General features: G+C 43.3%; 1 protein-coding gene across 1 annotated transcript in view; it reads left to right on the top strand.

The window, feature by feature from the left end:
• RRP15 (ribosomal RNA processing 15 homolog) overlaps positions 1-15831 on the top strand; it is a 28952-nt gene extending 13121 nt beyond the window's left edge. Inside the window, exon 5 of the mRNA XM_083733798.1 lies at positions 15296-15831. Within this exon, the coding sequence (XP_083589924.1) occupies positions 15296-15457 (162 nt within the window). The 3' untranslated portion in view covers positions 15458-15831. The remainder of the gene's footprint in view (positions 1-15295) is intronic.
• Positions 15832-16910: the final 1079 nt, after the last annotated feature.

Below are 16910 nucleotides of genomic sequence, written 5' to 3'. Positions count from 1 at the left end.
AATAAGCAAATCATGGGTTTGTGTTGTGTATCAACCCAGCCTATGTCAACCACTCTGGCTATGGATACTTGACTGATGGGCCATTGATCTGAACCAGAAGGACTGTTTACATTCTGTATATTAAGACTGTTGAAAACTTGAAATGACAGGTTGGAGGTTAGAAATTCTGTCTTTCCTACGTTTCATCTGGTACTTACCATTATGGTGGTACCTCTGGATGCGAACGGGATCCGTTCCAGAGCCCCGTTCGCATCCTGAAGCGAACACAACCTGCATCTGTGCGGGTTGTGATTTGCCGCTTCTGCGCATGCGCGTGATGTCATTTTGAGCGCCTGTGCATGCGCAAGCGGCAAAACCCGGAAGTAACGCGTTCCATTACTTCCGGGTCGCCGCGGAGCGCAACCTGAAAAGGCTCAACCTGAAGCAACTTCAACCCGAGGTAGGACTGTATCTGTGGTGGGCTTGTGAATGACTTGGTTCTGGGGCTGACCTCAGACTTCAGAATGACATTTGTTCACACTGGTTTGAATCAGGGACAGACTTTATCTGCAGTGTTTTAGTTTTCATTAAAAGTTCTGCCGAGATACCTGTGTTCCAGCCTAGCTGCAAGGTTACTGCCGATACAATAATTCCTTCCGAGAGGAATCTGCTTTTAAAAAGTCGTGCAAGGGCAAAGATGTTGGATCAGTCAGATTCGAAAGGGAGCAGGACTTGGGGTTTCGGAATCTAGAATTTCAGAAGCTGCATGTTCATAATGCATATTTGCGTTCATGCTTGAACTTTGTGCTCGCTAGTGGGTGGAATACTTCTCTTGGCCCCATTCCATTGGAGTTAACTAAGCGCTTTCCTGTGCCAGCAAGAAATACTTTAATCAGTTGAGAGACAACAGTTTGTCATGCGTTCTTTGTTTAGTGTGCTTTCGGGAAGCATGCCGAAACACTCCGTGGCATGAAGAACCCTCTGAGTTTCACGCAAGTGTACGATTAAAGTATTTTAAAAATTCATTGGGTAATAAGAGTAACTTAGACTGTTGCCAAGTGTTCCATTTCTCCTTAAATCTGTCCGGCTTGCTTGATTTCAAAGGCTGGAAAAATTAGAATAATAAGCTTGATGTTGTAATAGAAGCTCTCCAGCGCTGCTGTTCGTAATCTGTTGGTACACAGAAACTTAAAACTGACTTACAGGGCGTGTTGCATAGCTAGCACTGTGGTCAGAGCTGGTGCTTTGGTTGCTGACAGAGCAGGTCTTGTCACTAAACATCATTGAGGTTGGGTGGGAAGGCAGACCAGGAGCTATATGGAAGTAAGGAGGGGGTAATATGCAAGCGTGGCCTAGCCAAGGAGAACGAAACCCATGCCATTATGGTATATTGGGGGGGGGGGGATGGGGACTGGGCAGGCTCCCATTTGGGAGGGTCTTCATTCTCCTTTTGCCTGGAGTACTTGCAGAATGAGAAGAGAACAAGCTCCTCTTCCCTTGTGAAGTCTTGTGTGTGTGTCTCTGTGTGTTCAGTTTTACTGTGGGTTAAATGGAGACTGTGCACAACTCGGCAGCACATTCAGGTGTGCTGTGCACGGTATCTAGCCAATATGCCCAGTTGCCAGGCAGAGACTCCTGTGGTTTGACTAGGCCCCGTACATATTTTACCCGTGGAACTGATGAACGAAATGGGTGCTGGAGGACATCTTGCTTCTGTACGGCTGAAATGTCCTGTTTGTCTTTTTGCATGGTAAAAAGTACGATGTGGGGTGTTTGGTTCTCTCCCCACCCCCCACCCCCTGCTTGGTAGGTATTTCAGAAAATCAATTTTGGATGGGAGAAGCTTTTGTCAGCTTTCCAAACCTAACATCTGATACCTTCCCCTCAACCCCTTAGTTGAAATAATGTTATAAAGCTGGTGGGGAGGTGTGCAAAATCCTGGATTTTTAGATCATATGCATTTGCAGCAAAATCTGTCTTTATAGTAATGCCTTGGTATTTGTGGCTATTCTCTCCTCTCCCCCCCCCCCCCCATTTTCACTTCCTGCAACTTTTTGAACTCTAAATCTCTTCCTACTATTCAACTAAACCAACTCTGGGGGGGGGGAGGGGTTGCCATGTGGCTCTCAGTCAAGGCTGGCTTTGGTTTTGCTTTTGTTCCCCACCCTTCACATTTTAAAGAAATAAATGGGAATTGACATGTTCAGCATCAGGTAGGAACTTGACCTCAGAACACAAATATTTGTGGATGGAGGTATTTTGGGGACATGCATATTAAGCGTTCCTTCCTTATGGATTTCTGCAGCCTTTATGTGACAGGTAGGTTGTTAATGCATCTAAACTCTTGAGTGGAACTGCGAAAGATGGAATTTGCATGAATATCTCCAGGGTAATCAGTCTGCAATGGAGAAGTATTGTTTCAATGTATTAATTTTTTGGGGGGGGGTGGGCTATGAAGCTTGATTGTGGCCATAGATCAGAGAGAAGTGGGGAACACAAAGTTTCCTCCAGCTCCGTGCAATGAGTAGATGTCAGAACTGTGCACATTTTTGTGCCGTGCATTGCCAAAAGTGTGCACCACCACTTTGTGTCCTTTTGTTGGTGTGGGAATGCCTGCAAATGCATGGTTATTAGGTTTCTAAACTGCTTTGAGCATCTCTCTCTCGCTCTCTCTTTTAACCTGGCAAGTCCAGCTTTGGAAAACAAGTCTTAATTGAACTTGAAATGTTTTGATTGAAGTTGAAGAATGAATGCTCTGGTAGGCCAAATTGTAAGTGTCGATATTCAAGGCCACAGGGAAGGAATCTTATCAGTTCCTACACTATGGTAGCTTAAGGTCAGCCACAGATCATTCAGAAGCCCTCGTCATGAAGAAAGTATTTATTTTGCCTCTCCGCTATGACACTGCCTACTCAGCAGCACACACCGTAGCCTGAACAGTCGTGTGGGCAGCAGATGTGCTGCTGAACAAACCTTGAAACAGAGAGCAAGACCTCTCCAGTGCCTGCAATTCCATATAGTAACTGCATGCTGCAGGTTAGAACTGCTTTGCTTGTGCTCAAGCATACACCATATCTCACCATATTCTCAAAGTAGCACATGTGATCCTTAGTGAATAGAGCATGCTGTAACACAGAATTCTTCAACCTTGGGCCCTAGACGTTGTTGGCTTCGAACTCCTATGATCCATGACTAGCTTTGCCCAGCTTTCAAGGATGATGGGAGTTGTCCCACACCATCTGGGGACCCGAGGTTGAAGAGAGCAGCACAAGCAGGGTCTGAAGTAGTTGAACACCAGCCTTGCCACCTAAGTGCCTTGTTTTTTCTTTAATAGAGGAATTTAATGCCGTGGAGGGTACATTCCTAGGAAGGGTTTGTGGTACATCTTCCTCGCTACATTGTGAGCTGGATTTTTTTGATTTTTTTGTAGCTTTTGGAGTTCTACAACTGCAAAACAACACCAACAACAACAATTTTTAAAAATAATAAATTTTCTTTATACCCTGCCCTCCCCAGCCAAGACCGAGCTCAGGGTGGCTAACACCAGGTATACAAACAATTGATTAAAATATAACTTAAAAACAAGATTAAAATGCAACATTAAAATGCAGCTTCATTTCAGTAGAAACTCAAATCCAAAACTTTTTGGGATGAAAATGTCAAATCTTCAGCAAGGCCAACTATCCAGACTGGTCCTATGTGGGCCAGAAAAAAGCCAGGGAAGTCCCCAAATAGGAGTTCCATCACAGAAGGAGAAAGGAAAAAGGAAAGATGGAAGGCAGATCTTTACATGAAGCGGAATAAGGTGGTAAAGTCCCAAATTTGGGAAGTGTGGGAAGTTTCCCTGCCTAAAATTGTATGCAGCTAGAAAGCCAGCGTTTTGTGTTGGGGGGGGGCGGAGAGACCACAGTTTGATTTCCTTCCCCACCCCTGCTTACAATCTGATACCATCTTTATCGTGCCACCTAATTTTGCTGCCTGTGCAGATCCTGTGCATGCTCGTTCACGTTCACCAGCAGAGAAGGGTTTTCCTATCGCCTGTCTCCTCTACAGCTCCAGTGAGGTTTCACAGTCTGGTGTTTGAAAACTTGTTCATGCTTCTTTAAAAACTGTAGCCCTCTCTGCAGATTTTCTGTGCTCAGATGGGAGTAATTATTTTTTTGAACGGGATCCAAGGACTTTGCCTTTCATATCATTAACGGTTTATCAAAGTATTTCTTAATCCTCGCTGAACCTGCTGACTTTTGTAATATATTTTTTTCTCTCTCCAAGGTACATAATGCTTGTTTCTGGGTAGGATCTTGTGGTCTCTGCCTCCTTCCCATCTTCCTTATCTGGAAAGCCTGCTTGGGGAAGGCAGTGGGGTTTGTTTGTGCCGTGCTATTTAGAGTGTGGTAGCTTTGAGGGGTGGCAGGCTTGGAACATTTGTATTCCCAGCGTTGAGTTGAGTTATTCTGAGCATGGCCTGTCACAGAGACATAATGGGGACTTAAGTCCATTGAGTCTACTCTATCTTTATTGGATATCCCCCAGTACTTGAAGAGTTTTATCTCCACCACTCCAGTGCCCACTGTAGGGCCAGCCAGGAATACCAACCCTGCCTTGGACCCCTTTGCACAGGGAGTACTAAGATACAATCTTCTGGGAGATAGAGGATGAGCACAGCGTGGTTTTGGAGGGAGATAATGCAAGAACTTGGCAGTGGAGAATGAAGAGGGGCAGGCTGTGCCGTAGCATTGATTTCTACACTTCCCCTCTTCTATTGAGGCTAGATGCAAGATTCAGAGAGCGTCTCCCTCCCTACTGTCAGGATCTTCCTCCCTTGTTCATCATAATTGATCCTCTCTGCAATTTGGAAAAGTTTGTGTTTTTGCTCCCCTTGCTCCTGCAGTTCTGTTGTACGTCAGTATCTGCATATCTGCACTCTGTAGTCAGGCTTGCTCCTCTGTGCTTTTAAAAGTTTGTTCTGCGAAGTGTAGCTGAACCTCATATATCCTAACAATTGTGCAAAAGTGGAGGTGCCTCTGCTGGGTGTCTCTGCTAGAAGCACTGTAGCTGCTTGTCTGCATACCAGAATCTCCCTCTGCTATTATAATATATGAGCTAGGGAGATGTTTGGAACTTGTTAAGTAGCCTGAAGAACAGGACTGCATTGTAGAAACTTGCAAGAGAAAAAAGTGTATTAAATCATAGTGGTGATAAATCAACAATTACATGATCTGTTTTGTGCATGTGTTCATATGTAATGCATGACCTTAAATTAACAACCAGTACTATCCATTGTGTCGAAATATCTTGCAAGGGGAACTCGGGTTGTTACCTTATTTCCCCCGGTATTACTGCCAGAATGGTTTTTTTGTTTAAATATAGCAATGGTATATAAAACAACTTGGAACAACCTGCGATACACACCTTTTGATCTAGTACATGCATTATGCACAGACATCCAAAATCTCTAATTCAATTAGGACTGCTTTATTGAACTTTAGAAGCATGATAGTCACATATATTTTATTTGAGTTTTAACTTGACAGTATTATACTAACAGCTTCCGTTATTCCTGTGGTCATGATTGTCTTGAATGCTAATTCACCTGCGCTATCTCTCATTTAGGCTCCCCTAACCCTAAGCTGGGATGCGGGTGGCACTGTGGGTTAAACCACAGAGCCTAGGACTTGCCGATCAGAAGGTCGGCGGTTTGAATCCCTGTGACGTGATGAGCTCCCGTTGCTCGGTCCCTGCTCCTGCCAACCTAGCAGTTCAAAAGCACGTCAGAGTGCAAGTAGATAAATAGGTACCGCTCCGGCGGAAAGGTAAACGACGTTTCCGTGCGCTGTTCTGGTTTGCCGGAAGCGGCTTAGTCATGCTGGCCACGTGACCCGGAAGCTGTACGCCGGCTTCGTCGGCCAGTAAAGCGAGATGAGCGCCGCAACCCCAGAGTCGGCCATGACTGGACCTAATGGTCAGGGGTCCCTTTACCTTTACCTTTAACCATAAGCTGTCTTTTACATTGAAGCTGAAAATGGCACCATTCAGATCTTTGTTGAGTCATGTTGCTGTGGACATCTGTAACGATAGTAAATTCTGAAATATAAACTTCCCAAGCTTTCGTTAGGTATCATTTTAATTCCAAATTGACTTCTAGCTTTGGGCTCCGTTGTATAGATAGACAACATGCCTTTTTCTTGCATAAAGTTGCCTTCAAATTTCTTCAGGGTCATGGAAATTTGTTCAGCAATGTGGAGTGAAAGGCCTTGGTAGTGAAGGTGTGACTTTACCCCCCTACTTCTTAAGAAGGTGGTCAAGAAAAGGCCTTTTCTGGCAAACCAGTCAGAAGAAGATGGGAAGGAAGGAAGATGTCTTTTTCTTCCCCTGCTCCTTAGCTTGTAGTGCATCGAGCTGTGTGTGTCCTCATTTATGAGACTTTGCACCCACCATCCTCTTGCTTTTCAGTAGCCAGCCTGCTGCTATCAGAGCCTCACGTTTAGCCATCAGTAAGCAATGCACCTTGGGAAGCAGTTTTGATTTTTGTGTGTGTGTGTGTGTGTGTGTGTGTGTGTGTGTGTGTGTGCCTGCCTGCCTGCCTGCCTTATTGAGCTTGCATCTTAGTAACAACCTGGAAGGATCATAGAGGCTTTTGAATTAACTGGCCAAGCGCAGTCCAAGCCCTTTTATATGGTCCATATCACACTTTAGGAATTGGTACAGAATGGCCAGGATTGGCAGGCTCTTCTCCAGGGAGGCCAAGGGCTAAGCTAGCATAAAAATGGATTCTTTCCGATAGACAGTCTGATCTTTCCAGGTCGGGATTAAGATGTTCAACAAAGCATTACGCCTTCGTTAACCCTACCTGGCTCATGAACAGAGAATTTAGACCCTAGTACTGCCAGTCTCTCAACTGGCTCTGCACATATTCCCCTAATAAGGAGTGCATTCTTAAAAGTAGGGGGAATTCTACAGAGAATCTTGGTCTATTGAAAACATCTCAAGTTTAGTGATGCAGATTTAAGTTAATAAGTATTTTTTTCCTTTATGGAACAATGAAGCTTTTCTGCCCCAGTACTAATTGTATATATTTTCAAACATGGAATCCCAGGGGTGGAACAGCGCTGAACACTGGTGGGTCACATGGAAATTATCTGGCAATGTTGCAAATCTCATAGAGCCATGGGACTGAAAAGGATAATTAGGACGCTGCTTCTAAGGCCCCCCAGGTTAATTTGCAGATGCAGTTTGCCACTTGTCTGCTCATTGAGTTGTAGTTTGAAAGCCATTGTAGCTGCTGCTGCTGCTTAACTGTATTTTCTTTGACGTGACTTTATGCATGCTCATTTCTATAATTCTACTGCCATTTTGTTGTTCAAAGTAAAGTTCTGTAGGCTGGAAAGCAGTCTAGTTTTATCCCTGTTTACTGCCCCACCAAACACATTCTGCCCTCAATTTCTACCTGTCTGCCTCCTTGCAACCAGGTCAAGGGGTTGGCACTGCCCATCAGCATCCTGCTCCTTGGGCTTAGTATTAATTTTGTAGAGGAGGAAGCAGGGAAAACCAGGGCATGAAACACTACTGGACTGGAGGTTGGAAAACATGAGCTATTTGCCCATTTTTATGTATGTGCTGAATATCTGACCTGATTAAATGAGCCGCCGCTGACATGTACCAGTGCATAAACCAAGGGTGATGGTCTTGGGTTGCTGCTGAATCCTGAACACCAAAAATGGAAGAGTCAGCAGCTGGAGAGGAATAGTATTGGAAGCAACTGAATCTTAATTGGGAATACTCATCTGTCAGTTGGATTGTGCAGTTTCTGTCCACATACATTTAAAGCAGCATGGTGTGAAAGTGGCCATTGCCTCCAAGTCAAAGAACTGCTATAGAAACTGTGCACATTCCAGCTGATAAGGAGTGAATGTGGCCAGGGAAGAACTCTGTCATAAGCAAGGTAGGTGGGATGAAACTGGGAGTAAGTAAGGTTGCATCCAAAGGCCTGATGTTAATTGTGGCGTCCACCACCTGTATCGTGCTTTAGCTTGCCCTGCCAGATCAGACAAAAGACCTGTCCATCAAAGCATCCTGTTTCCTACAGTGGGAGACTAGATATTTTGGGAAAGCACCCCAGGCGGGCGATGAGCACGATATCCCTGATTTGCTACAATTCCCTAGTGACTGGCATTCAGAGGCAGGCTTCCTCTGATCCTAGAAGCGCTGTATGGCCCATTGATGCCCTCCGTGCATGTTTCTGATTAAGTGCTGGGCTTAAGCTTGCAGGAGCTTCATCCTTGGTCAGTGTCAACATGAAGCATGCGTTTATTCGCCTGGTTTGAAACAGAACCCAAGTGAGGCTGTTAAATATTGGGTGTACATGGAGACAGGTTGCCTTTCTTGGGTGGTCCCCCAGCAAAGACTCAGAAGGCGAACCTGTAATTCCACAGCTCTGTGGCTAATTAAAGCAGGACAAACACAACACTTCTGTGTGCTGGAGATGAAGTTATCCAGAATAGAATGGAGACCAGGTGTTGTAAACAATTCTCTGCGATGTTTGCTTACTGGGAATGCTTTCCAGCAGCTGTAGCAGAGCCTCCTGATTAAGAGCTGCTGATGTGGGTGTTCAATTGTGTACATCATTTTTCACATTTGTGTTTTGAAGCCAGTATAACTTGCTGCTTGGGTTTTGTTCCAAGACAGCAGTGGCCAATTCCATCACCCACCCACCAACTGAAATTGCATTCTGCAGAGAGGACTGGAGTTTATTTTCAGTATGGCTCTCAACTGACTGAAGCCTTTTTTTAAATGATTTATCACTTGCCTTTGCTTAAATCTAAATGCATTTTGCCTATTTCCAAAGCTGTAATGCCCCTTTGAGGCCCTAGAGGGATTTTTGTTTCTTCATCGTAGAAATTCTAAATGACCTGATAAACCAAAGTTGCCACATGAAAGAAATAGTTGTCTTTAATATTCCTCCTCATTTTGGGGACCTGGGATATACAGTGATTATTATAGTAATGCACCGAAGTCAAAATGGCTTAAGAATGAAGCAAGTTCAAGGCCTTTCAGCCAGCATTAGGGAACACTTAAATGCTGTATTGCCATTGATTCCCACTGCCTGCTGTTTGCTTCAGTTACCTATTTTTACTGAGGAGGGGGGTGGGTGAGGGAGGTCAAGTTTGTTGCTGATGTGCAACGTACATGGTAGCTACAAATGCAGATGGGAAGGAAAAGCCATCGTAAGATTTCCTTTAAATCTCTTTTTGCTATGGAGAGCTGCTAAGTCGATACAGCTGGGAAAGCAATGCCCTTTTCAGTCTCAGTCCCACTGATTCATAGGGAGCTTAAATGTTCAAGCTTGCAGCGGTTGTATTTAGCCATTCTTAGTATATAGCATTCTCTCAATGTCCCAGCTGATGTCTTTGCCTATCAAAAACTTGATTTGTTTTTACATCCAAAGACTGCTCATGCAATCAAGAATTAAAGCGGGGGAAATGGGTAGAAGCTCACTTGTGCTGTGGTTTGGCAAACTCAGTGACAAGAGAATTCCTAGGTAAATTCCCAGCTTCAAAGTTTGGTCACAATCCTGTGCAAGGCCAAATGAAGATTTTACCGTATTTTTCGCTCTATAAGACGCACCAGACCACAAGACGCACCTAGTTTTTGGAGGAGGAAAACAAGAAAAAAAATATTCTGAATCTCAGAAGCCAGAACAGCAAGAGGGATCACTGCACAGTGAAAGCAGCAATCCCTCTTGCTGTTCTGGCTTCTGGGAGAGCTGTGCAGCCTGCATTCGCTCCATAAGATGCACACACATTTCCCCTTACTTTTTAGGAGGGAAAAAGTGAGTCTTATAGAGCAAAAAATACGGTACATACCTAACTAGACAAGTCACAAGCCCACCCCCCAAAGAATTTTTTTTTTTGGATGAAGGTTTGAATGCTTTCCAATGATTGGCATTCAGCCCCCCTGTAAAAATTGCAGTGCCCCAACTGGGGCTGGTTTTATTGCCTCCAAAGGGTTGTCTTGTCTCTATTTTTATTTTACTAATTGAGCTTGGACTGCCAATATGTTTCTACTAAATGGAGATTAGTTTGCCCTGGTAAATGAGTCCTCAGAGTAATGAGCAAAAAGCTGCTGCAAAACATGTTTACTTGTAAGTCCTTTTGATTTCAGTACAAGAGCTTAAGTTTGCCGTTTCTAAGAAGTATTTCTCACATACACGTTGGACTGGTTGGGAAGCAACAATAAACAATGGTTTGTTATGAGCACCAGTCTTGGGATTTCAGCCCTCCATTGTGCTCTGTGTGTATGAGGAGAGGAGAGGTAAAGCTTCTACTTCTGGTGTAGAAGAAACTGCAGTTTGTTCAACCAGAAGCAGGCCTTTGCTGCAAGGATAATGTTAGGAAATAAGACAAGACTATCCAGTCCCCATTGAAATTTTGCATGCTTTGATGCCTAGTAAATGACAACTTGTTGAAAACATGAACAGAGATGAGACACTGCATCTAAGCACCAAATGAAATTTACAATTTTTTCGCTTTGCACCAATGAAGCAAACGTAGAAGACCAGTCATCTTCTTTTCTGGGTGGGTGGGTAAGGAATTTTGCACACTATTCCTTCAGCCATATGATGGTATCATTCTTATTACAAAAATGCAAAAAGAAGTGCCTATGTAGGTGTGGGGTTTTGTGAATATACACCTCTCTGCACTGCTGTGCCAAGATACGGATTGTTTTGGCTTCTCAGGAATGTGCCATTTTGGAAGGCAAGGAATGTAGGCCTTGGCTTAATAAGGTAGAATTAAAGTTGCGTCATGTTGCAGGTGCCAGGAATAAGTTTGTTAGAGGAAGTTGGATTCTGGCATTAGATAATACGCTTTTGCAGAGGGAGAGTCGATGTGAGCTAATTGCTAATCATGTAGACAAGGACCTTATTGTGTTCTTTGGACTCTTTCTCTTCTCTTTTAGGAGAACTGGGTCAGAATCGATTCACATGTTGGCCCATGGGGTGAAGTCAATGAGCACATCAGACGTGCTGATTTGTGTTTGTGGGCTTTGAGTTTTAAAAATATGTTAGGTGGCCCAAGGTGCTTCTCTGTCAGTGGGTGTCCTCCCACAAAACAAGTTTTCCATGTGGCTGTCACTTCCATGTAGAAAATCACATATACTCTTCATATACACAGTGATGTATGAAAAGTGCATATGTCTATTTTGCTATGTAGATGTGCAGAAACTCAGGACTTCTCACTGTACATATAGCAGATCAGTGTTAGAAATTCAGATATATAAGCTAGATGCCAAATAGCTCCTTAAACCAAGGTTACAGTCACCAAAATAGAATGTCTAGTTGCCATTTGGGGGCAAGACAGCTCTAAAGCCTTGTTTTTCAAATGTTTTACTGACTCTGATTGATTATCAGTTAAACATCTGGCTACTTCAGATGACAACCCTTGAGAACTAAAATAAGAAAAGTCACTTTATCCAGGGACAGTCCACATACCTATTGGCCTATTCCTATCCCCTTCTTCTTAAGGGTGACACAGACAATTCATAGTATAAGGATATTCTTCACAACTGTGAGCAGGGGCTGGGGTAAGTGAAGACAAGATACAACAATTAACTATAATGTTGTTCACTGCTCCTGCTCAGGCTGCACAGAAAAAAGCATTTTGGTTTCTGACATTCATTCTGATTGTTCAGATAAAAATATACAGTGGTACCTTGGGTTAAGTACTTAATTCGTTCCGGAGGTCCGTTCTTAACCTGAAGCTGTTCTTAACCTGAGGTACCACTTTAGCTAATGAGACCTCCTGCTGCCACCACGCCGTCGGAGCATGATTTCTGTTCTTATCCTGAAGCAAAATTCTTAATCTGAAGCACTATTTCTGGGTTAGCAGAGTCTGTAACTTGAAGCGTATGTAACCTGAAGTGTATGTAACCCGAGGTACCACTGTAACTAGTAGAATTCTACAGGATGTGGTATTAGTGTGTGAAAACAGTCCAGATCCATTGGTCCCCAGGCAGGCACCTCCCGATGGTGGAGATGCCCAGGCATCTTGACTTGGTTGCAAGTGGCCAAGAGCCAGCTGAAGAATTGCACCTAGTGCCTGGCTGATTTCATGAATTCATGTGTGCACCCATCAAACGCTAGACACATGAGATCTGTGCTGGTTTCTACCCTGCAGGAAAGAAAGGAAGTGATTTTAATGGTGATGGGGCTTGGTTAGGAGGGAGCGTTACAGCTTGACAATGGTTCTTGGTAATAGCAAGAACTCTCTTGGTGGGTTTGTGTAAGCCTCAAAGCTTACCAAACCAACCAATCCATAGAATTAATTACAATGGAACCTAACAATAATTGTAAAAAAATGCTGTTTAATTTTAATAGTGGGATGTGAGGAGCAGGGGGAAGGAAGAATGCAGATGGGTCTGGTTTTTTTTTTGCAAGATTACATCCTTCTGGAGCAGTCATGTATATGAGGTATTTCATTAATACTTACCTTTAAGTTAAAAAAAATATTTAGGCTGCAGTCCCACTATACCTGCATACCAGGGAACTCAACAGGACCTGGGAATTTCTGATTAGATGTGGTTAGAATTATGCTGCTAGTTTGATGTTGAACACAGCTGAGCTGTATTTAATGGGACTGAAAACGAATCATAACCGTGGATCTCTCTGTAAATTTTCTTTGGTAAATGTTTATTAAAAAGAAAGCGCTAAATGCCTTGTTGATGCAATAGCACTGCAGTCCTATATGTTTCTATCTAGAAGTAAGCTCCATTGAGTTCAGTGGGATTTATCCCCCCACATAATTGTATATAGGAATGCAAACTAAATTTGTTAAGCCACAGGACACGTTTAGCTTTTGCTGCAAAGGCTATGTTTTGGTATGCTGCTGCTTGAATTGTAGCCACCACAAAGTGGTGCTGTTGCACTGTAGAAAATGTCTTTTTTGCTTCTTCATTCTCAAATAACGGACGACTAATGAAGTTCTAAATCCTTAGTAAAAACCAAACTTCTGTCTTTTTTATACCTTCTCTAAGTAGCCTTATACCACTTGCTTCCAAGCAAAAAAACAAATTCAGAGTAAAATTACCAGTGTATTGCTATCCAGATATGAACTTGTTGAACAACAACAACATGGCAGCTTTCTGCTATGATAGACAATTAAGTCATACTCTGAATAGACCCATTGAAATCAGTGGGTCTCCTTTGAGTGTGACTATCATCAGATATTGCCCCATATGACTGACTGACACCAAGGAGGCTTTTGGGTAACTAACCAGATACACTAAATGTTAACTTTGGGGTGAGTTGTTTGTTTGAGGGCTTTATGAAACCCATGTTTTGTGTTGGTGCAATGTGCCAGGTAATGTCTTAATGAAGCTGTATCTTGAGAGTAATTAAAGAGAGGCAGCTTAGATTGCCACATAGAAGCTTTTTTAAAAAGACACTGTTCCCTGGGTTAACTATAGATTAATCCATATGGGGGGGGGGGGAGGTCAAAGTATACCATGCCATGCTTGTAGCCTGTCTGAAAATAGCCAGCACTCTTGCTACTTAAGCACCCAACGCTGTGTCCTTGCATGCACCTTGTTTGCAGAAATAAAATGAAGCCGGTCCTCAGTTCACATGTATTTTGAAATCTCTTGGAATGACACAGAGTTGGGAGTTGCACGCATGATCCAAAAGCTTTTTAACTTGATCCACCAAGAGAGATTTGGGAGTATGGGGGAGATGTCGTTGTGCATTCCTGTACACTCTGCAGTGCTCTCCTGTAGATCCCAGATGTAGTTTTTGCGTTCATCTGCTAGTCCTTGAGTGCTGAGAGATTAAGTGATGTATGTCATGCATGAGCCAGCCCTCGGATTACTAGTAAAATGCTGCATTTCTTACAGATGTCAAAATAAGCTCTCTAACATGTTGGATAATGGAGTACGCTGTAAACTATTTACTGAAGAAGTCTCCGGTTAAACATCTTCAGTTTTTAGAGGTGGGAATCACCCTTCTTTGGGGATTCACGGAGCTTATGTGATTGCCATACAGTGCCAAGCACTCTTGGATGAGGGCTGAGTTTCTAGAGACATTTCATGTAGACTTTAGGCCTGCTTTTGGTCACCTCAAGGGACCAAAACCACCAGGAGTTTGCGTGCAATTCTCCTCGGTCGCTTTAAATGCAATTGACCATGGTATCCTATGGCTTGGAATTTGAGGCACCATTTTCAAGTGCTTTTGTTCAGTGGCCTCTTCCAAAAGATGTGCTGGCAGACTGTTCTTCTACTCGGTTGCGTTCATGTTTTGGTGTCTTCCTGGTGGGTGGTTCACCCTGTTCTTAACAGGGTTGTGCTCTCCCCAAAAGGGGCGGGCTGCCTGGGGGATGTTCCAGCATTGTCAGTGAGGCCACATGTTGCCTCTGTAGGCCAGGTTGCCTTTCACCAGCTTAGGTTGGCAGGCATGCCAGGTATAGGTCTGCTTTGGGTAGATATAGCCCAACTTCAGTGTTCTATGTTCTTCTGATAACCTATGTTTCAGTAACCTGATGGTTGGGCTACTGTAATACCATAAACGGGGCTGCCTGGGCCAGGCAACATGATCGGTTTGTAGCAGTGCTTTGTCAGCTCTGCAAGCTGGGTTTAGTTGACTTCAGGACTGTGAAGGACTCCCTGCTAAGACCTTCAGTAGAGGAAAGTCTTCTCTTGAGTACCGCCACTCTATGGGATGTCAGGGGTAGCTACTGGAGAAAAAGACCCCTTTGATGCTTCTTTGACTTACCGATTTTCTTGCTTTTAAGATGGTTTAATGTCTTACGTACATTAATTTCTTTTTTAAATTGGATATTTCTTTTGTAAGTTCTAGCCATGTGAGTAGGTGTCAGATGTGAGCTACGCAAGGTGGGGTTTGAGTGAAGATATTAATAATAGCAATTTATTTGCCACCCATCTGATTGAGTTGTCCCAGCCACTCTGGACAGCTTGCAACAGATTAGAAAACCACAGTAAAACATCAAACATTAAAAACTTCCCTATACAGGGCTGGCTTCAGATGTCTTCTAAAGTCAGATAGTTGTTTAGTTCCATGACATCTGAGAGGAGGGTGTTCCACAGCCGTAGGTGAGAGACTACTGTGATACTAAGAAGGCCCTCTGCGTGGGGGTACTTTCATTACTTTTTAAAGGTTTCCATTACTTTTTAAAGCAAGATCCCTGTAGGGATCAGGTAGCATATCTATAATTCTAAATATAGTCTTGTCTTGGATGCTTCCAGTTAAGGAAACTTAATTTGCTTCTGCTTGATATTACCATTCACACTCGTCTCCTTTCCCAACCCTCAGGATGAATCTAGATCGGAAGATGGACCGGCGTGGAGTATATTGCGAGACGACTTCATGATGGGAGCTTCCATGAAAGACTGGGATAAACAGAGTGATGGGGAAAACGCTGCTGGAGAAGACAGTGGAATCAAGGAGGAGAGTGAAAGTGACTCAGACAGATGAAATCCAAAGTGATTCAAAAACTAGTGGGGGGTTTTTTGGGGGGTGGTTAATATAAAGATTCTTGGTTCAAGCAAGGATGCCTTTTTCTTACAGACAGTCTCTTTGAAGGTTGAGGGGAAACTCGTTTTAACAAAGCATCGTTCAACAATCCTGAAATCTGCAGTATTTCCTCTCTAAAGATGTCTAATTTATACATATTTCCAAAACAAAAGTTGTACAGTCAAAACAGCAGCACCTGCCCAGTCGGAAAAAGGGAGGGGTTTTTGCCAAGGTCTCTATGAGTTTAAATATTAACATGATGCTTGCATTTCCACCTCTCTGTTTGTAACTTTGCTAGGTGTTTATCAGTTCATAAAATAAAACAGTGAAATATCCTTACCATGTAAAATTATTTGCTTCTATAGAGACTTAACTTTTCTTGGCTTCGTAAGGCTTTGTAGGTAATAAAGCAACCATTAATGTGTGATTTTGGTCTCTGAGCGTTGATATAACTGGAGACGACCATGAAAACTTAATTTTAAAAGGAGGAGGAAAAGCCAGGAAATGTAGCCATACTGTGTCCTCTCCTTTTTCCATATGTGTGTTTGCGTGTGGAGGGGGCAATGGCTTTGAATCCTCTTTAATATATTGAGTTTGCACTCTGAAAGTTAATTGAAATTTGAGATACCAGGGCTGGGATCCAAAAGACTGTGTAACTAATTCCACACACCCAGGGAGACTTTGGGATTTCTATGCTACGTGATGCATCCCTTTAGAAGCCGAGCGGAGTTTCAAAAACAATTTGTTGCGAAACGACTGTTTTTGTGTTTCTTTTCAAAAGCTTTGTTGGGTAAATAGCAAACAAAATAAAACAAGAGCAACAACAGTGTGTTAAACTGCAAATAAAATTAGGCAGATCCTTCAGCAGATACAGCAAGAAATAAAAGCCGCCATAATCTGTAGTGGTTGGGTTTTTTAAAAAACAAATAAAAGCCATCTAGGCATGCGGAATCTGTTGGGCCTAGCTAAATTTTTTGAGTCCTCAGAATTTTCTCATTTCTGGAATGAAAATGATCCCAATGGATTGGGGCAATGATAACAACAGAAAAACCGAAGGGAGGAAGGTGACAGAACTTGGCATTCTTGTGCCTGTCCCATCTCCCGTCTGAGATCCTAACCCAATAGCAACATGACGCCTGGAGAACACACTCTTCGCTGAGGCTTCCCCAGTCCTCTTCTGCAGGGCCATGGAATTGGAGTGAATTGCTCCTGCTCCCTTTTCTGGCCAGAAATTGACTGGGTGCGTCTTGGTCTTGGTGCCTGACCACTGCTTGATGGGTCTATCCACTGAGTGGAAAGATCCCTCTAATTCAAGGAACTCTCTAAGAGTTGAAGGGCAGTAGGATGAGCAAGATTAACCTCCCTCCACTGCAGAGTCTTTGTCTTGGTTCAAGTAGAGCAGGGCTGTCGCAAC

The sequence above is a fragment of the Podarcis gaigeae genome (assembly GCF_964106915.1).
Source record: "Podarcis gaigeae genome assembly, chromosome: 3".
Classification (NCBI taxonomy): domain Eukaryota; kingdom Metazoa; phylum Chordata; class Lepidosauria; order Squamata; family Lacertidae; genus Podarcis; species Podarcis gaigeae.
This window is presented reverse-complemented; position numbering and strand designations above follow the sequence as displayed.